Here is a 22,662-nt window from a genome sequence, read left to right as displayed (position 1 = left end):
AGGGTATTCAGCTTTTCTTCTTCAGCTTGCAGAATTCTCCACACTCCCATTTCCTGACAAAGGCAGTTGGCACTGATACTCCACACCTTTGAAGCTGATTGTTAAGAGCCAGAGCTTCTGCAGAAATCACAGTTTAAAACATTAATCAATTTAATATCACATGAACTATAAATTTTAACTAAATTTGGGTTTCAGGGTAAAGTGAAATATACAGAGTGAAGTATGTATGGCATTCACAGTCCGCGGTATCAGTAAAGGAGATTGTAAAGCCCACAGGATGTGGGCTAGGAAGAGGGCTACATCAGAATGGAGTCCTCTCTGTTCAAGCTAAAATGGTATCTCTGACTCCTCGGGGAGACGTTGTTGCAGCTGGTGATTGCTCTAGTGAGGGTGGTTCAAGGCAGGTCCTCTGAGAAAATAAGAGTGTTTGAGCTCAGATTGGAATGAGGAGAAGCCTTTGCCTTGTGAAGCGTGAAGGGGTTCAGAGCAGAAGGATCAGCGTGGGCAAAGCCCTTGCGGCTGGAATGAAGGAGCCGGGCACGTGCAGAGAACTGAATGGACACCAGTGTGGTGGAAGAACGCAGCATTAAGCTTAGAGGGTTTGAGAGATGGGCTGGGGGCAGGTCAGATCAGGCCCTGAAGGCTATGTAAGTTACATGGGGTTTTAATCCAAAAGTAATAGGAAGTTATTAGACAGTTTTCAGGAGGAGTGATACCTTATATCCCTGTGGGCTTAGACACTCTCAGGAAACTTGTCTAGTCATGGAACCATTAATGATAGGCAGGTTGTACCTCACCTGCTAGTTGCAGTTGATTAGAAGCGGCTGCTCAGAATCCTGGGCCGAGGAGTACTCCGTGGCCAAGTAGGATTCACTAGGTAAGAACGACATGACCTGGTAGTGTAACCACAGTGTGTGGACCATCCCTGCATTAAATCTTCTGAAAAATACAGAGCAAAAGGAAAGACAGAACTTAACATGTTTGGTCAAAATACAGTTTTAAAAAGCCATTTATTCGTGAATATGTGGAAAATACAAAAAGACCAGGGAAGAAATGGAACATTTGCTGTAATCCAGTTTCCCAGAGAAAACCATGCCCAAAGTGTCGAGACACTTAGGAAGGAGATATTGGGGCTGTAGTACGTGTAAATGTTTTTTACTTTCACAGGAGCTGGTGGTCCTTTGCCACCTCCATCACCCCAGCTTAATATCTTTGCTGGCGGCTGGGATTCGTCCTCGCATGTTGGTGATGGAGTTGGCCTCCAAGGGTTCGCTGGACCGCTTGCTTCAGCAGGACAAAGGAAGTCTCACCAGAACCCTGCAGCACAGGATTGCACTGCATGTGGCTGATGGCTTGAGGTAATTAATTCGGTCATGGGGTTTTCTACTCAGTATGTGACAAGAGTGAGCCCGAACTTACTCCCAGGCTTGGAGAATAGCACTTTCCAGTAACATTAGGTCCCAGTGACATTTCACAGACAACTTGAGGGAAAAACTACCATTTCCCTGATCAGATTTTGTAATTTCATAAAGTAAGAGTGGGAAGGCCACACAGAACCTCCTAGATAGTGAAAGGAGAGTTTGGACCCAGGAGTCCTGCTCCAGAGCTCAGGATGTTAATGCTGTAGTGTCCTCCTTCCCCTAAAAAAATATGTTAGGTTTCAAAGTGTCAAGGAAAGTGTCAGTTCTCATGGATAATTCTAATAAGGAAAGATTGGTCTGTATTTCTGAAGGGGACTGGAATGATTTGACTATCAGGGGCACACCCAACCCTGCAGCCACCTGGCCCCAGAAGGCACAAGAGAGTGGAAAGGCCATGGTCTTTGGAGACAAAGGGACTGGGAGAAATCACTGCTCCATACACGTAGTAACTGTGATTTTACACCTCTGAAACCCTTTTTGTTAGAGTCTGTAAACTGTGTGTGACTAATACTTAATGCGTAACATTTCAAGGACTTGTGATAATTGAAGACCTCCCAGATTAAAGTCTGGATTTCCTCCTCCTCCACTGGCCCCATCTCCTCATGTACATATTTCACCATGGAGTAGTCCTTCATTCCAAAAAGTTTGTTCATTGTCTGTCTTTGTCACTAGAATGTCAGGGCCACGATAGCAGGGACTTGCCGTCTTGTTCACCTTCCTATCCCTGGCACTTGGGACAGTGGGCCCTCAGTAAATATCTGTTGGCAGTAGAGGGAGTGGGGAGAGAGAGAGCAGGGAGTGAGGGAGAGAGGGAGGGAGGACAGCAGTACCTATTCCTCTATATGGGACTGCGTCTTTTCCTCTCGGGCAGTCTCCAGAAATGTAAATGGAATGAATGGTAAGGAAAACGAAAACACTGCTCGTAAACAAATAAAACCAAACCAAGAAGATATAACTTGATAGTGTATAGAGAATAGAACAAGAACATAAAATAACTCTTTTCTGAAAGAGTCCAGAAACTACTGAAAAACTTACAGATTATTAATGAGACAGTATTGTGGAGGTTTGGGTTTGGCTGGGTATATCTGCTTTTGAACACCAGGGGGAACCGTGTATTAAATTAATCTAGATAATGTGCAACAAAGTCTCATGTATTTCAGAGCTGGATCAGTAGCTTTCCTTAATTTAACTAAGACCAGATCCTAATTTTCCCCTAATTCTTCCACATATTTCCCAAAATGTTTATTTGGAAAGTGAAGAATTACTATTTTTCATTCACGACTGTTTGAAAGACCTCATCTCTGAGATAACTTACTCTGGTTCTCTGAGACTTTAAATAACAAATCCAGCAGTTTCTGATGAAGTAAATTAAACCTCAGCATATTTTCCTTTAATTTGCCTGATTTCTTCTTAGCCTAATGCCGGGACAACTTTCTGGATCTTTATAAGAGGCTAGTAGATTTTAGTAGCTTTCTGTCTTCTACCAGCACTAAGTATATTTTTAAAAACTCAGCATTAGGGATTGCCTCCTCAAATATATTTCAGCATAAAACTATAACTACAGAGGTAGAAAGAAACAATAAAATCACACTCCTCTGGAGTCCCTTAAATGATGGAGCTGTTTAGAGGGATATATAAGAACTTCTTTCACATTCCCATATTCTTTTACAGTAGTGCCTACAACTATTAGCTTTCATTTCTAATTCAGTCCTCTCCCTGAGCTCTTAATCATAATTCTCAATTACCTATGAAGATGTGGTCACCTGTATTTCCCATAAGTTTCATTATTTACAAAATCGAGTTTCCTTTCTCTGCTACGTCCTCCTACCATGAATCTGCTCTTTCCCTTGTATCTCCCACTTGCTGACGAAGATCATTGTGGTCACATCTAGGCTATTCCTCTCCTCCCAAAAGTAAGTGTCCATTTGACCACCAGGTCTTTGACTATTTCACATTATCTTTTTTCATCGATTCATTGATTTTTATGCTATTACTGCTGCCTTGGTCTAGAGAGTTACCGGAATTATCAGAATATTTCTCCAAAATAAAAATCTAATTATGCTTGAAATTCCCTGGTAGTTCCAAATTATCTGTGAAGTATGTCTAAGCTCCTTGGAGTAGCATCAAAACTCTTTGTGTATGCCTGTTTCCTTTCTCTCCATCCTCCTGCCTTTCCACTGCCCCCTCACTCGCCATTCTAATCATGCTGAAGGTCTTGACTTTTCATTGACATCCATGTCTGTTTTGGTGTTTGTCCCCAGATTTGTCTGCCTACAGAATTCATTTTCCTGTAGAATTTGCTCATATACCATCTCCACAGTGACATTCAACTGCACCATGAAGAGATGGCCTCTCTAGCACGTGTTCCTTGAGTTGGCTCTATGCAAGACTTTGTGTTAGGTGCTAAAGAGGCAAAGGCAGAGATTTTATATATATATATATATGTATATGTGTGTATATATATATATATATATATATATATATATATATATATATATAATCTTATCAAGGTTGAAAAGTTACACTCTAGTGGCCGAGTCTGCTTTGCTATCTTTACATCTGTTTTTCTCTCTCTGGCTTTCCTAGCATTTGGTACTCACCACAGTTCTGCAACCCTGTTTGACTACCTGTCTCTCTTTCTAAAGTGTGACTCCTCAAAAGCAGAGATTTAATGATGGCTTTATATCCCCTGGTGACTGACTGACCTTCTTAAATGCCCAATACATAATTGTTAAATGAATGAATGCATCTCATTTTTAGAATTTTAGAATAATTCTACTTAGGGTGAGATAAAGTTTACTTTAAATTATCAGGAAAGGGTTTTCCTAGCAACACTGGTGATATCACAATTAAAGAATGACTGACAGCATTTAGACCAGTTTACTTTAATAAAATATTTGGCAGTGATCATTGTCACATAATGCATAAATTATGGCTGAATTATTTTCAGTAGGGCAAGATCTGTACTTGTTAATATATCAAAAACTATTTTGCTAGTCTATTAGTAAGAAGCTATTAAAACTGTACTTTTTAAGATTAAATTCTATAACTGAACATTTTAACTAACCCAGTTAATCTTTCCCTCCCACTGACATTATTTCAAATTAAGTTTAACTATTTTTTTAACCTTTGAGAAGTATTGTGAGAGAGTCTATATTCTATAAATATTCTGAAAGAGGCATGCATTAGGAAGGATTTGGATGCTATTCAATTATACATGACTTGGCTTTAACTTTTTTCTTCTTAATCTCCCAGCTTTTCTCTTCAGCAAGTCAAGGGTAACTAATGGCCTTTCAGTAAGCTCTTAGCAAATTTTTCTTTCTAGTCCATTACTTATTGTTAAGGTCAACTTCGTTAGTACATTTATCTTATTTTTCAGCCAAAAATATGTAGAGCAGAATGAGTAGGCCTAACGTCAAATGTCCTGACTACATCCTGGAAGAGAAAGAAAGTTCTGCTTCAGCTGATGCAATTAAATGATACATACACTGTAGGCCATCATGCGGTGGGAATTTCTTAGCATTGCTGCCACTCTGCTCATGATCCCTCTAACAGTGATGGTAGTAGGTAATGGAGTAAATATTTATGGATACAATGTGAACCCAAACCAAAAGCCACAAACAAAAGATTTAAATTTACCTCTGTTAAGTTCTGTAAAATATTGTCCTTTCAGGATAAGTCATAATTTACCTGTGAGATCACGTGGAGAGCTATAGCAAATTTGACATCATGGAGCAGGGAAGACAGTGGGCGCAGGGGGGATCTGAATTTTGTGAATATGTAAGGAAAGGTGGTAATGGAGTTACTTTAGTTGTTGGAGCACAGAATGGACAAGACCTGGTTAAGATTAAAACTTTATTTTGTTTTTTAATCTTTACCTGCAGTGTCCAACTCTACTGCTTATGTTTGATTGGATCAGTCTCTAAGGGGAATGACTTTAACATCATCCAAGATCACCTTTCCCAAGACATTGTTTTACTCATTCCAACTCTCAGTCCAAAATGTTTTTTTGTTAATCTTAATTCATAATAGAATTGGGCTTAAAGTAAATTACATTTTTGAACAGATTATGGTATTGATAGTGAGCTAGGTTTTTCTTTTTTTTTAAATTTTTTATTGTTATGTTAATCACCATATATTACAACATTAGTTTTTGATGTAGTGTTCCATGATTCATTGTTTGTTCATAACACCCAGTGCTCCATGCAGAATGTGCCCTCTTTAATACCCATCACCAGGCTAACCCATCCCCCTACCCTCCTCCCCTCTAGAACCCTCAGTTTGTTTTTCAGAGTCCATCATCTCTCATGGTTCCTCTCCCCCTCTGACTTACTCCCCTTCATTCTTCCTCTCCTGCTATCTTCTTCTTTTTCTTTTTTCTTAAAATATGTTGCGTTATTTGTTTCAGAAGTACAGATCTGTGATTCAACAGTCTTGCACAATTCACAGCGCTCATCGTAGCACATACCCTCCCCAATGCCTATCACCCAGCCACCCCATCCCTCCCACCCCCCACCACTCCAGCAACCCTCAGTTTGTTTCCTGAGATTAAGAATTCCTCATATCAGTGAGGTCATATGATACATGTCTTTCTCTGATTGACTTATTTCACTCAGCATAACACCCTCCAGTTCCATCCATGTCGTTGCAAATGGCAAGATCTCATTCCTTTTGATGGCTGCATAATATTCCATTGTGTATATATACCACCTCTTCTTTATCCATTCATCTGTCGATGGACATCTTGGTTCTTTCCACAGTTTGGCTATTGTGGACATTGCTGCTATAAACATTGGGGTGCACATACCCCTTCGGGTCCCTACATTTGTATCTTTGTGGTAAATACCCAGTAGTGCAATTGCTGGATCGAATGGTAGTGAGCTAGGTTTTTTAATGTTGATTTGTTATTATTGAAAAAGGTGAAAATATTTTCCCCAAATTTAGGAAACATTTTAATCAGAGAAAAATAAATATCAAAAGAGAAATGGAATAGAGAGAATTTTAAAAGCTAAGATAAACTTCTATATGGTTTTAAGAAAATCAAATCTATTAAATGGAGTTATAACAAAATGCGATCAACTCTTATTTAACATATTTACATTTTAAACTAATTGAAATAGTCATATGATCTTTGAGGGAATTCAGAATTCCTTTTACATAGTTCTTAGGTATACAAAAGAAAAGTGCCCAAAAACTGGTACTTTGCTTGAACTGGTTGTGCCTTAAAGTTTAAATCACTCACTTATCAAGATTGACCTGCTTTTTGTTGGTTTGTTGGTTGGTTTTAAAAGAACAAGCTTGGGGCGCCCGAATGACTCAGTCGGTTAAGCCTCTGCTCAGGTCATGATCCCAGGGGCCTGGGACTGAGCCCCCTCCCCCACCATCCCAGGTTGGGCTCTCTGCTCAGCCTGGAGTCTGCTTCTCCCTCTCCCTCTCCCTCTGTGATCTCTCTCGCTTTCATTCTCTCTCGAATAAATAAAATCTTTAAAAAAAGTAAAAGCATAAGCTTGTTTTGTAGTATTTGGCTCGTATGTTTTAATTTCCTTCTATGATATCTCTTCATTTCTGTAGAAGGGTTAAACTTAGCACAGAAATTTTGATGCTTTGCATAATGGACATCCATATTTAAGGAAATAATGACAGAAGTTGTAATAGTATAATCACATTTTAATGACACTGCCTGTACGTTTTCTGGCAGATACCTCCACTCGGCCATGATTATATACCGTGACTTGAAGCCCCACAATGTGCTGCTCTTCACCCTGTATCCCAATGCTGGCATCATTGCAAAGATTGCGGACTATGGGATTGCTCAGTACTGCTGTAGAATGGGGATAAAGACGTCAGAGGGCACACCAGGTAGGTGAGAAGGTTGACTTGTTAATTCCTTCTTCAGGATGGACAACCAGTGACTTCTCTTGTAAGTTCAGGAGACTCAAGAGAACACTGTATCCTATCATGTTGTGAACAGATATTTCTTGTGTGAATATTGTGACTGCTACATTGTGGTCAATAATCACTGTGGTCTGTAGGGGGAAAAAAAATCTACTGATGAAATTTTCCAGGGGGACAAAAACAAATAAAAAATAGAGACTGATGACAATTATATTTTTAAAAGTTGGATTTTTAAAATATTTAGATATTCTAGAGGTGGTGCAAAGGAACAGAAAACATTTTAAACTAGGTATTGTTCACACTTACCTAAAAATGAGGCAAACCAAATGCAGGTTCACAAACCCTTTCTCATAACTCTGAAATCCAGAGAACTTTGAAAACCCCCAATTTTTTAAATAACTGATTTGGCAGCAAAATCTGACCCAAACTAACTTGATGCTTATTATGATCTTTATTTCTCAAACTCTGTGCAAATATGTGTATGTTTCATGGCAGAAATACGGCACATTTGAGTACAGGGTGCTGGCCCCGATCCTACTGAGAGTTTCTATAATTATGTTTTGTGCATCATTATTAACTTTCTTAAATATGAAAAAATATAAATTCCTAAATACTTGTGGATCCAAGAGTTTCAGATAGAGACTTGGGGCCAGAGTTTTCAGTTGTACTGTTCTTGATACAGGCCTACTTTCTTCTTACAGATTGGTACAGGAGTTAAAACCTTTAAACACTGTACTACAGTTTTCTTTCTTCAAAATTTATGAGTTAATACTTCAATACTTAATAATAATATAGTTTCTTTGTTTGGTCCTATATAGCCAGAAGAGTCATGGTTGCTATCTAAAGTGAAACGTACCTATTCTGGATATCATTATATCTATGGTCTCCAGAAATCACAGACACTGTTTTATTGCCTTAAAGTTTAATGTTGCTTTTTAGGGTTATCTGCAACCCCTATTTGTCATGCCTGTTCTAATAATCCTATTACTTCTACTCTTAACTGACTTTCTACCAGTCCTGTGCTCTTGTGTTTGCACGGTCTTATGTTTAGACGTGTTCTTTCACATTACTGTCTACTCCATGGGATCCTCCGTCCCTTTCTCAACTCCTGTTCTCCTGATAGTCTCAGGCTCATCAGAATCTCAGGTTCTGATTAGTAAGAAACAGTCATAAGGCAAGTGCTCTGTACAGAGATATCTTGTCTTTTGGCCTTTTCAGTTTGAGCAGGAATAGAAAACTGGAGGGTTAACTTATGTTTGGAGGAACAGCTCCATCTTCAGAGAGATCTTGTACAGTTTGTTATTTGTAAATAAAGTTACATCATCTTGATGATTGGCACTCCGTTAAAACACACGCTTAAGACAGAAGACAATGGGGGATATCTGAGAAGGCAGAAGGTCCTAGCTTGTTCTCTACCCATGCCCCTCAGCCTCCCACCCTACTTATGAACTTGGATAAGCATATAGTCCCAGATTGCAATGCATGGTTTTATTGTTGCTCCAAAGACATATCCTCTCTTTTGTTATTTATAGCCTATGTTGGAAGTAGAGTATGCCCTCTCCTAAACCTTTCAAAGTACATATTATGGCTGCAAGTTTCTCTGGGTTGTTTAATGACAATAAAATGATTATCTCTTGAGCACCAGCTGTGTATCAGGCTCAGTGCCAGGTACATCAGACACATGGTATCTTATCCTCATGCCAAGGCTGAAAGTTAGCTTTTACCTTCTCATCTGTAGCAAGATTCTGTACTTGCAGGAAGTCATGCAATAAATGGTCAAGATAAGAACTCAATCTAAATGAATAATGAATCCAGAACTATTGGGCTTTAAATCCTAAATCTTTCTCCTAGATTACATGCAACTCTAACATGGCTTAAATATACTATCTTAAGTTACTAAAAAATCAAAATAAACAAAGCAAAATGATGGGACCATGAACAGCCAACGTTGTCAAGTAGAGGTGTGGAAGAAGAATTTTAGAGGATAGAATTCCATAGGCTTCCTATACTCCCGCTTAGAAAATGTGGGCACAGGTTAGGGGTCTTCTTTTGTGAGATCTGCTCATGACTCTCATGTGACATGAAGGTGGGCCAGACCATTCAACTGAGGCCTGCAATTTGGTCCCCCTCCAAACCCCAACCTAGTCGTGATGTTCATGTAGTAGAAATCCTACTGATGAGGTCTTGTCCACCTACTTGGACAGTGGATCTGTCTGGTCCCAGCTGACTGTGTTCTGGGCCTCAAACCTGCCACCTCCCTCAGCGGCCTAGGCCAGCCAGCAGCCACTCAGTTCAACTCTGTTCAGACTCATGGCCCTTCCTTTTAAGTACCTGACTTCCTGGTTTTGCTCAAAACCTGCCTAGAGTTCAATAACCAGTTGATTTTTCATGCCAAGCCAGATACTTTTTACTGATCCTTTTAATCTGCTATATCAATGTGCAGTAACATACGTAATGGAGAAAGTTCATGACAGAAAAACCCAAAGCCTGATCCTTTCTGTTCTGTCCCTTTCCCCCGAGGCTGCTTAATACATTGTAAGCATTTTTTTTCTCATTATCCTGGACCTTCTCTTTATTATTAATGTTATTCATTATTGTTAAGCACTTCTGATTATCTCAGCCCTAAACTCAGCCTCAAATTTTAAATAACAGGAACTGTCACCACTGCTAACCACCATCACCAAACTTTTCCTTCTCCAAATCAATTATGTTTAAGAAGAAAATTGTCCCCTTTCATATGATTTCAGTTGTCTCCCGTCTTTTCCTTTTAATGGATCTCTTAATGTTATAACCTTTAACTTGGAAACTTCTAGAGAAACAAAAGACCATACATTTGTTAAACTTGTGTGTGTGTGTATGTGTATGTTTTCACCCTTACTGTGGTGCATTCACTCTGTTGTGTGCATATGAGAGTGGGTTCATCACTGTTTTCTGAGAGAAGATGGGAATGGGAGCAAACCTTTTGTGGCACGGACACTGTGCTGCCTTGTGCTTAGACTTTTGTGTGGGTTGATTATCTCATTTAATCCTTATGACTGTCTGACATAGGTCTTATTACTATTCCTGGTTTACAGATAAGGCAACCAAAGCTTAGGGCCCATTAGAAGTGTCTATAGGGTCATACAAGATGCAAATCCAACCTACCGGGGAGCAGGGCCCCTGCCAGGTGGCATCAAAGATGGAAAGCAAGTTAGAAACAGCTCAGTTATTGGCAAGGACTGATGCAGTGTCTGTTTACATTTCGAAAGGTAAATATGGGATGGATTCTTTCAACTATAAATAATTTGGAGCGCTTCAACTTAAACTCAGTTCAATGGATGTATTTATATCATATCCTGTTGAGAATGACAGTCAGTTCTGGGTCCTGTGACAGCGACACTGTTGACCGAGGTGGATGCTGAGTGATGGCTCCAATTCTGCCAACATCTATAGAAATACAGTTGTCTTTGGATAGATAAAAACATTATTCTCTGGTTATACACTATTACCTGATAGAGATTATGAAACATGCTCTACTGGTATTCTCTCTCAAAGTAAAAAAGGAAAGAAAATCTATGTTTCTGTGTACTATGTGATGTATAGTCTGACCTAACATAAATTTCTCATATATTTTTTAATATTATTTATTTGAGAGAGAGGGACAGACAGAGCACGGGTGGTGGGGAGGGGCAGAGGGACAAGCACACTCCCGGCTGAGCAGGGAGCCCAGACACAGGGCTTGATCCCAGGACCCTGAGATCATGACCAAAGGCAGATGCTTCACTGACGAAGCCACCCAGGTGCCCCTAAATTTCTCATATTTTTGATCTATGGATCTTTTCCTTATTTACTCATTGCTTTTGTTAAAATTCAGGCTCATTTGAGAAGTTATTTCTAAAAATAGTTTTTAGACAATGAATCGTATTTTCCCAATTATTTTGATATTGTGATTGTTATGATAATTCTCCAAGGGAAAATTATCTTTATTCTTTATTCATTTCTTCATGCATCTGGCAAAAATTTATTGCTTATTTGCCAAATATCAAACTGGTGCTGCTACTTAATAACCGTGTGGTGTTCATCAGGATTTGCTTTCTGGGGCTCAGTTTTCACTTCTGTAAATTCTGATGAGAAAAAAATAATGCCTACCTCATGGGGTTGTTTTAAGGGTGAAATGAAATCATCCACATAAATAGCATAGAATAAGTCTTCATATATTGCAGTTGCTTCAACCATGTTAGCAATTGTTCTAGTGATGAATTTGGGGAATGTGCATGAATAAATGTAAATTTTACCCTCCAGAAAGCACATATTCTGCCAAGACAAATAGGGCTATAAAAAATAATCATAAAGCACTTTGCCAGTTTCAGTAGGCGATTTAGTTCAAGGTAGAGTGATAAGAGCACAAAGGATCAAGTACTTAACTGAGTTATAAGTTTCAGACTTCCCTTCATATAGGAGTTGATTCTGGAATTATATCTTAAAGGATAAGCTGGAAGTTTGAGAAAACAAAAAAAATAAAAGAGCCAGAGTAGACATTCCAGGCAAAAGGCACTAAGGTATAATAGACTTGTCTTATTTAAATAACTGCGAGAAAGTCGAATGGTCTAAGTGATAGATGGAGGATGGAAGGTTATTTACTAAGTGTCTTTCAATTCTGGCTGTGTATTAGATAGCATGTAGAGCTTTAAAAATGTATCTAGTGGGGTTATATCATTTATAATTCTATTTTAGTAGGCATGGAGTGGAATTCTCAATCTCTTCACAGGTTAGAAGCTCCTGGAGAACTTCCAAATTTTTGAGTCTTGGGACCTCACCCGCAGGGATTCTGATTTAAGTTCTAAGTCTGGGATGGAGCCCAGACATTGATGTTATTTAAATATCTCCAGGTAATTCCAATATGCATTCAAGATCAAGAGTCACTGGTCTAGAATGAGAATCAAGAACAGCTTCAGTGTTTGAAGCACACAAATATTTCTGATACACAGCCCATAATCACACTTTTCTAGGTCATGAAGGGCTTTTTAAATCATGCCAAATAATATAGTCTTTCAGTTATGGGGAGTCATTGAAAAATATTTGTTGGCCAAAGTTTCCCATCTCTACATTATATAACTAGTGTTATTGCCTGCATGAATCGATGGTAAGATGGACAGCTCAAATTTTGGTACTGTCTCACAGTGGGGGGAAATGTTATTTATGGAAAAACTTTTAACAAGATGATAAGTATTTACTTGAGATTTTAAAAGTATTAGCCTGTGATAGAATCAAAAAGTTAAGAGAGTGAGTAAATATGAATAGAGTTTGGACTTACATCCAAATTAAAAAAAAAAAACCAATGTCAATTACTTTCAGTTATTCTTTCTCAGTGGTACATATTCTAGGCATCACAATGGATTCTGGAGATACAAAGATAAGATATGACTTGGCGAACTATTTGGCTGACTGGAATCTGTTAAACATAGGCTGAGAAGTCAGACTGTCTGGTTTTGAATTCTTGGTCTACCGCTTACTAGCCGAGGCTGGAGAAATTACCTAGCTTCTTTTCTTGGTTCAACAATAGTACCTAATAAAAGTATCTATTTTCGGGGATTGTTGTGAAAAATAAATGAGAGATTCATATAAAGAGCTGGACACAATGCCCTGCACATTCTAGCTGCCTTTGCTTTCCTGAACTTTCTGCTCTTTCTACTTAGAGGGCGTCAGGCTCTGTTTTTGTTTGCCTTCCTTGCGCTGTGGGCTGGAAACTCTCTGTAGGATCCTGAGAGGACTCACCTTGTTTGTTTGCTCTCTCTCAGGGATCACTCTCCTGCATCTAGTGTCCAGGGGTTCATATATTTTGCCTGATATTTCACTGTTTTATGCAGGATGGTAAATCTAGTCCCTGTTATTCCATCTTAGCTGGAGGAAGAAGTGACACATGTTAAAAGACTTATTTGAACAGCTTAATATAACTAACAGTACACTGAGGATTTCAGTTAGTGCTTGGCATTTCTAGTCTTTGAGGGCCGTCGTTGCTAAACAGGGTGTCCCTGCAGTGTGATAAGATGGTCCATGAGCACCATAGGTCGTTCATAATATTAGATCATAGATCATGTGGCAATACTGCCCCTTTGTAAAGATGCAAGAGATGTTCCTATCCCAATGGCAGGTAATATTAAAAGTGTTCATTTTTATCCCAAATGAAATTCCATGGTGAATGCATTGAATAGCTTGAAAGTTTATTCTTCCTGTTACTACTATGGTGACAAGTTTAGTTAAATGTAAGGTGAAAATTTTGGGAGAACTTGCAGTTGCGGTTCCAGGAAAGTCCTCCATTATAAAGTACATGCAGAAGAGCTTTGAGGATCTTCTCGTGGTTTAGACTGACAGGCAAAGATCATATTGGGAGCTTAGGTCTTAACACCCTGAGTCCCCTTTCCCCTAATCACTTTGGTCTTTTTGAGGTGAAGGACTCCATGACGAGGCAGCTCAGGCCAAGTCACTTTAGAGTAAGATTTGATTTGCAAAGCAGAAGGGCATGAGGTAAAACAGCAAATCCTATTACGCAGGTCAAAATATGTGTTTCTAATAAATTAGCAGCAATAAATCTTAACACTCTGGTAACAGAGAGATATATCTATATCTAGATTTGGATTTGCTTAAGTTTTTTATAGATGTATTATAAATTCTGCTTTAGTTTTCTTTTTCTCATTAATATTTCATGGACATCTTTCTATGTCAAACATCAGTTCTAGCAGTTATGCAGTACTTCATTGCTAGTATGTACAGTAATTTACTTAACCACATCTTGATGTATGTTTAAATTTTTTCTGACTTTTTGATGTATTGACAGTGCTTTAATTAGCATAATTGTAAATTAAAATTGTCCATTTATGAAACTGATGTTTTAAACATTAAATTGCTAGGCATGGTATTGCTGGGAGTGCGTATTCTGAATTTTGAAACACTAATTGCCTCTTAGAAAGGTTTGTCAATTAAAATTCCCTCCATACTCGAATTAGAGTACCCTTTTCCCTTTCTGGCCTTAGTTAGTCTTTTTAATCTTCACAAAATTAATATTCAAAAAATGAGAACTTAATGTTTTTATTTTCCAAGTATTTATTTATTTGCTTATTTTTTGAGGCTAAGCAATCTTTGATATAGAGGACATGTATTTTTCCTTTCATGTTCTGTACGTTTTTGTGTCTTTATTCATTTGTCCATTGTTCTCACTCATTTGTAAAGCTGATTTTAGTTAATGTTGACTCTTTGCCTCTCATATATTCAAATATTTTTCCAGTGTAGGGTTTGTCCTTCAACCTTGTTAATGGCATTTTGCTGTTGTAGAGTGTGAATCTTTCAGATAAACAACTTTGTTTCTTTTACCTTTTGGAGTCTGATTTTCCTGACATGTTTCATCAGCGCTACACCAAGGGCAAGAACGAGGGGGGTGATCTGCGCCAGTGCAGGCAGTTGCTTATTATTTTTAAATTCTCCAAAGACAGTGTGACTTCTCCAGCTCTCAGCCTTCAGCTCTCACCACCCACCTTCGGAGAATGATTAGGAAGGCCTTTTGTGTCCCAGTACTATCAACTTAGTTATGAATATGTCTTCACTACTTTCATGCATATATATTTATGTGCAAACTTTTGGCTTATCAAAAGTTTATTAGGTGTAAGGAGTGATGCAGCTACTCCTCTCTTTCTTAAACAGGCAACTCACCAAAAAAAAAAAAAAAGTCTGTCTTTTCCCTGCTGCTCTGAATGCCACCTTTATCATATCTTTCCTACATATTTCTGTCCAAGTTCTCTGTCTAGTTTCAGTGTTGTGTAGATTTTGGTAGAGTACCAAGGATGTTAATTGTGTTATTTTATAGGACAAGCTGATTTAAACTGTTTACTCAGCATTTTTGAAATTCATGATTTTCAAGTGGATAGTCTACCTTTTTCAGAGAAACAAGTTTTAGCAATATATTATGCATTTTTTGTGTTTAAAGGTATGGACTGGGGATAAATGTCTCACGTTATTCTGCATGCTTTGTTGATTAAATGTCATTTTATTGCAATCTGTGACAACATATTTGGTGCAGACCAGCCCATTTGATGGATTACAGTCAGATCATCAGTCAGTGTTTACTACTTGGGGGAGTTTTTTCCTAAAGTCCTCTACTGCTCCATAGATAACTTTAGAAGAAATTGTTAGTGCAATCAAGAAGTTAGAAAATCATTAGAAATTATTGGATGAATTTCAAGAAGCACTTAAAAGTGCCTTATATTGTAGTTGAGATACTTCTTGAATATATAAATAAGGATTATGTTCTCCTGCTGGGGATTGTGTCAATGAAGATATTTATTTTGAAAGAGAAGATAAGGTTAAAATCATTTCCATGTTGAAGTAAATACTTCTTTCCATAGCCTCACAATTATCTTTCTTAGTGTCCCCCGACTCACTGAGAAAAAAAATTCTAGCCTTCTGCGTAGCTCTAACATCTGTGGATTGATGCCTAGAGGGATAAACACTCTTGTAAGAGGATGTGTGCCTTGGGTGAAAATTTAGACTAAGTGACCCCCGAGTTTTTCTGCTCTAAGGCCCCTTGATTCCAAATCCTAGTGTTTCTGACAGTAAATTTATCAAGGGAGAAAATATGCTGAACGTTTTAATAGTCTCTGAATAGTACCTTTCTATAATAGATACCCCAAAAATGTGTTGGATGAATAATAAATAATTAGATGAGATTAATATTAGCCTCCAAAATCCCATTTAAATTCTAGAAAGGTAATCAAATATTGTTGATGAACTAGCTAATGTGTGAATAACTCATTATTTGTATATATTCTTGACTTGATTGTTCATTATCTTTGTGGCCTTAGGAAAACATATAACATTTTTTAAAAGATTATGTTATTTGTACAATGGAAAGTCCTCATCTGCCCACCACAGGTGATTTTTGTGCATAGCAAATGAAATACTTAAGAAAGTGTCTATAAAATGCTCTAGCAATATGAATTAGGAGCTGTTGTTATATGTTTACATTATGTCACAGATATAGTTGATTAGGAATCTATTTAAGAACTGTCTTTAATTACTTACACAATTCTTTAGCTTAGGGTGTGAGTTATGATACCTACATATGGCTATGTAGGAAAGTGTCCTTTTTCTAAGAAAATGGTTATTATATATGTCTCTTTGTATAGACAGGCATATATACAGACAGAGAGATGTGGGAATATGGTGAATGTGTGTGTGTGTAGAAAGAGAGTACGAACAAATGTGGCAACATGTTAACTGGAGAATGTTAACAGTACAGTAGGGGCTATCATGCTCAAATCTGACATCCCATCTTTCTGAGTCTTCATGTCCTTCCAGCCTGGTGAAGGACTGCTGAACTTCATCTTTTGATGGTAAACTCTGTCAAACAGAACTCTTTCCAAATTCAATCATTGACTTCTTTTTTTTTTTTTTTTTTTTTTTTTTAAGATTTTATTTATTTATTTGAGAAAGAGAGAGAGAGAGAATGAGAGATAGAAAGCACGAGAGGGAAGTGGGTCAGAGGGAGAAGCAGACTCTCCGCTGAGCAGGAAGCCCGATGTGGGACTCGATCCCGGGGACTCCAGGATCATGACCTGAGCCGAAGGCAGTCGCTTAACCAACTGAGCCACCCAGGCGCCCAATCATTGACTTCTTGAAGGCTATAAATTCATACTTTATTTCCCTGGCTCTATATTTAAACTAAGATAACATTCATGTATGTTCATTATGGTGGCTAGCTTAACATAATAAAAAAAAAATCCCTTACATAGCCCAAAAAAAAAAAAAGAAAAAATTTCTAAGTATAAAAAATTAAAATAATAAAAATACAAGCTAATAATTTTAGCATATGGAAATAATCGTTATTACATTTAGATGTATTTCTTTGTAAACTTTTTATTTTGAAAATGTTTAAGTCTACAGAAAAGTTGAATGAATAGCACTATGTACACCCATATGCGCTTCATATATTAATTGATCATTGACTATTTGCCACACTGTCCTTTCTTTCTCTTTCTTTGTATTTGAATTTGAGACTTTGAAATTAAATTGCAGACATCATGCTGCCATGCCTAAACATACTGACATATATTTCCTTAGAATAAGGATGTTTGTTTACATAATCACAATACCATTATCATAGCTAAGAAAATTAACTCAGTTGATTTTTTTCCACACATTTTATAACTTTCTCTCCTTGCAGAATTATATCATACATTTTCTTTTCATTTACATTATAGCATGTCATCTTAAAAATGATTTTTAAGTTAATGCATAGCATACATTATTTAACCAATTTCTTTTGATAGCTGGCTTTCATGAGATTGTTGATATTTTTACTCTTGTGAATCATGTTGAAATTACTCCCTTTTCTTGAAGAATTTAGAAGTGATTTATCTCTTTTGTGAAATGAAAGGTTTTATTTCCCTTTGTAAGAGAATTTCAGTCATGAACCAATACTTGAGAGAGAGGTGTTGTTTTATCTTAGTCATAGTTTTATTTTCATTTTTCCATTGGGTAGAGGAAGTAGAGTCACAAGTTCTGGAAATAATGAAGGCATTGGACTTCAGTCAAGTTAAAGTGACTTGGAGTGAAGTCTAGAAATCTCGCCCTCCTGACCTCTCCTTTGTTTGAAACACTTCCCTGAGAATAGTTATTTTTAGGAATGAGAAAAATGATGTAGGTTTTTTTTTCCCTATTAAGCTTAATTTCTTTAAATATGAAACATTAATAATTATTGAATGTTTATCCTTATTATTTTTGAAGAGTAATTTTGGGGTGAAATGTCAGCACAGGGCTGTTAATTGGCTTGATCTGTGTATCTCCTTATAGAGAGGACATGGCCTGATTTAGAACTCATCTCCTTGACTCTTCATCAGCATATGTACCTAAGAATATGCCTCCTTGGGTTTATGAGCCTGGTGTTGGGCATATTTATTAATATATCTGCTTACTTTCAGGGTTTCGTGCACCTGAAGTTGCTAAAGGAAATGTTATTTATAACCAGCAGGCTGATGTTTATTCATTTGGTTTACTACTCTATGACATTTTGACAACTGGAGGTAGAATAGCAGAGGGTTTGAAGTTTCCAAATGAGTTTGATGAACTGGCAATACAGGGAAAATTACCTGGTAAGTTTTATTTTATCTACAATAAAGATGATTATTTTTTATATCAGCAGCTTTATTTCCAAGTTGTTTAATTGTATACTTAATTCACTGCACAACTGATGAGTTTTTGTTTGGTGCCTGAATATTCTTAAATCCTGCGACACATTAATAAAAATCATGTAAGAAAGATAGCAGTTTTAGGCTTTTAAAAAAAAATCCCAAATTAACATTGATGTAGAATAATATTCAGAAAAGAAAATTGCTGTTACTGCTTGAATGTTGAATGTTGAAATGCTTGAATGTTACTGCTTGAATGCCTGAAAATTGAATGTTACTGCTCCATGCTTAGTGACTTCTGTGCTTATAAAGAGTAACTAACTATGTGCTCATTAGCTTGGAGTATTTTCATTTTCTTGGAGGGAGATAATTTATATGCAGGAATGGAAGCTTCAATTATTTATAATAATTATTTTTAGTAGTAAATATTAATAAGAATTAACAAATGATTGTCTAATGAGATCAGATCTCATTTTGAATGGTTGTCTCATGCTTTTAAGAAATTCTAGGACATTGTCATTCATCCTCGACTGTTACTTCAGTTCCCCCTACAAAGTACTCTTTTAAATTTTTCTCATATTTTCTGCTTTCTGCTTAACTTAAGAAATATTTTTGAGTGTATGCTGTGTGCCAAGTACAGGGAATATAGCTTTGCCTGCCTCCTTAGGGGGGGCCTTTAGATTCCCAGCAAAAGGAAATTTATTATTATTTGGATGAACTTTCAACATAATCTGGGTCATTGCCCTAATTTCACTAGTTAGCTGTCCAGTGACATTTCCCAGGTCTCTGGTTTATACCAGCCAGAAGAACGGCATACGTCTTGTAAAAAAGAAATGTGCACAAACCGACTGTGGGGGTATGAAGATTAAATGCTTGCCAACTTCAAATATTAAAATAAAAAACTACTTCCATAGAAGTCTAATTATTATATGAACAAAAGTATCTTCAAAGTATATGTGAAATGCAGGTGTGCAATGAAAAATCTATTATTTTATTCAATCAGTATTTGTGTCTTTTTTTAATATAATAAAAAATCAAGATGTCTTTTTTGATGTCTCAAGTAGAGATAAAGCTAACAAAATTATCTCTAAGTTTGTGATATAAGTAGATCCAAACTAAATACAGGATTATGGAGATCAGTGTTTTCCTTTGCATGGTCTGGACCTCTCATATACATTGAAAGGAAATGAAGCAATTGTTATGCTTTGTCTAATGTTAGAGCATGTGTTTTTGAATGTTTTAGATCCAGTTAAAGAATATGGCTGTGCCCCATGGCCCATGGTTGAGAAGTTAATTAAAAAGTGTTTGAAAGAAAATCCTCAAGAAAGGCCTACTTCTGCCCAGGTACTCTTATAGTCAAAATTTATCAATATTTTCTACAGAACATCCAATACATGTATGTACAAATATATAATCTTCACACACACGTATATATTCAAACATATAAATAAACACACACATACACACATATGACAAACAGTGATAAAGCAAAACTTCTATATTCCCCACCACACAGGGCTCAAAATAAAGAGCATTGATAACACCTGGGAGTCCCCCTATGCTTCTTCCTGATTGTATCACTTTCCTTTCCCTGTAGATGTAGCCACTTTGCTGACTTTTGAGATAATTCTTGTTTTTCTTTTCCTTATGTTTACTACCCAGGTTAGCGTTCCTGTACTCATTGAATGAGCAACAATGTATGTACCCATGATCATGTCTATGGGTATCGGTATTGTTTCCAGTTTTTTGCTATTATGAACATGGTTGTACCTGTGTCCTAGTGCAGGATATATGAGAACTGCTTTGTGATATATACCTAGGAGTTGAACTGCAGAGTCATAGGCTATGTGAATATCCATATTGTTTTCTGAAGATGTTGTACCAGCTTAACACTTCCATCATCTGTATGTTAGGGTAGCCATTTCTCTATATATTCCCCCTAAATGTAGTACTATCTGAGTTCATAATTTTTCCAAAATATGTTGTCTTGTATATTGATTTATATTTTCCTAATTACTAATAAGGATGACCATCTCTTTATATGTTCATTGGTTATATATATATTTACTCTCTGGGAAATGCCTGTTCACTACTTTACCTATTTTCTATTGGATTATTTGCATACAAATGAATTAAGAAAAAGAAAAAAGAAATACTAATCCTTTGTTGGTTATATATTGCAAATTTCTTTTCCCAGTCTGTGGTTTGCCTTTTTATTTCCTGTAGAGTACCTTTTGATGAACAGAATATCTTACTTTTAATACAGATAAATTTTAACAACCTTTTTACGGTTATTACTTTTGGGGTCCTGTTTGAAGAAGTCCTTATTTCTTCCAGAATCACAAAAATATTTACCTGTGGTTTCTTCAAAATGGTTAAAAGTTTTGCTTTTGACACTTAAGTTCTTAACCCATCAAGAATTGACATTTTTATCTGAATCCAGTTTCCTTTTTCCTATGTGGATAACTAAATTTTCCAGCTTCATCTATTAAATAGTTTATTCCTTTTTTTTTCTATTGATCCCCCCCACCCTGCCATTTTCACTCTGTAATTTGTCAGATACACACACATCCACATACATGTTCTCTTGCATTGGTCAATTTGTCTGTTCTTCCTCTAATACTATCCTGTCTTAATTCCTGTCACTTTACAAGTCTCCTTTCTTTACTTATTTTTCTCCTCTAGGAATGTGTTAGCTATTCTTCAGCTTAGTTTTTCCATATAAATTTTAAAATCACTTTGTCAACTTTTGTGAAAAACCCTACTGTGATTTGGTTTGGACTTGCAGTGAATCTGCAAGATCTCCAATCTGAATCCTCTGTTTGGAGAGGATTCTATCTTTATGATACTAAGTCATTCTATTCTTTTTTATTTATTTATTTATTTTATTGTGTTATGTTAATCACCATACATTACATCATTAGTTTTTGATGTAGTGTTCCATGATTCGTTGTTTGCTTATAACACCCAGTGCTCCACGCAGAACGTGCCCTCTTTAATACCCATCACCGGGCTAACCCATCCCCCCACCCCCCTCCCCTCTAGAACCCTCAGTTTGTTTCTCAGAGTCCATCGTCTCTCATGGTTCGTCTCCCCCTCCGATTTCCCCCCTTCATAAGTCGTTCTATTCTTGAATGTGAGTTATCTGCCTATTGATGTTTTCTTAAGTGTCTTTCAGTATAGTTTTATAATTTTGCATATAGGCCTTTTGCATTTTTTCTCAAACTTTCTTGCTGTAAATTGCTTTAAATTCAATTCCTTGCTTGAGATTTTTTTTTTTTTCCACTACCGAGGTGATGGGAATCTGGTCTACAAGTCTTTGGAGCAAGCTTGTGGATAACAATTTCTTAGGGTTCTTCTCCCTCCTCCCCTTTTGTCTGTAAAGTCCCAGGCATCTTTCCTTGTACCAGAGAAAGTGGAAGCATGGGGTGGCTTTATTCCTAGTTCTCATTTACTCGGGATATGTAGCCCTTTGGGGTCCCAGCTTTATGGGAACAGACCTTTTATTGGACTTCATTTTGGGCAGCCTCCAGATTTAAACTTCTTTCTCACTGGCCAAGATATCGAAAACCACATATCAGTTTGCCTTCAATAGACAAATGCCTTTAAGGAAATATCTGACTTTAGGGTTCAATTGACCTCTCTGTCTTTCACTTGATTTTGTCTTTCACTAATATTTTGGCCTGGTAAGTCCTTAAGATGTTGTGAGATCTTTAATATTTTTAAGAGATGAAAAAAATAATTTCCTGGGCGCCTGGGTGGCTCAGTTGGTTAAGCGACTGCCTTCGGCTCAGGTCATGAGCCTGGAGTCCCGGGATCGAGTCCCGCATCGGGCTCCCTGCTCGGCAGGGAGCTTCTCCCTCTGACCCTCTTCCCTCTCGTGCTATCTCTCATTCTCTCTCTCTCGAATAAATAAATAAAAAATCTTTAAAAAAATAAAAAAATAATTTCCTTAGCATTTTAAGTTGCTTTTAGATAGGTGGTTTGTCCAACTAACCTTTTCCACCATATTATCAGAAATAGATTGCTTACTATGTTTTGAACTGAAACAGATTTTAATAGATCAAAACAAGAGCCCTCTTTATGTTGTGGACTCTTGATTTTGTATCATAATTCGTTGAAAAATTTTTGTTCAACTTTAAAATTTCTACTCAAAAATAGCTGAGTACATACACTGACTTTAACAAACA

At 37.0% G+C, this 22,662-nt stretch overlaps 1 protein-coding gene across 5 annotated transcripts in view; it reads left to right on the top strand.

The window, feature by feature from the left end:
* The window catches only part of LRRK2 (leucine rich repeat kinase 2), a 142,144-nt gene that overhangs the window by 104,606 nt on the left and 14,876 nt on the right, over nt 1-22,662 (top strand). For all 5 annotated transcript variants that reach the window (XM_027592219.2, XM_027592218.2, XM_027592217.2 and 2 more), the window contains 4 exons: nt 1,168-1,358; nt 7,120-7,280; nt 18,266-18,436; nt 19,716-19,816. In XM_027592219.2, coding sequence (XP_027448020.1) covers nt 1,168-1,358; nt 7,120-7,280; nt 18,266-18,436; nt 19,716-19,816 — 624 coding nt within the window. The remainder of the gene's footprint in view (nt 1-1,167; nt 1,359-7,119; nt 7,281-18,265; nt 18,437-19,715; nt 19,817-22,662) is intronic.

Source organism: Zalophus californianus, chromosome 9 (assembly GCF_009762305.2).
Source record: "Zalophus californianus isolate mZalCal1 chromosome 9, mZalCal1.pri.v2, whole genome shotgun sequence".
NCBI lineage: Eukaryota > Metazoa > Chordata > Mammalia > Carnivora > Otariidae > Zalophus > Zalophus californianus.
Note: the sequence above shows the minus strand (reverse complement) of the source record. Positions and strands in the feature narration are given on the sequence as shown.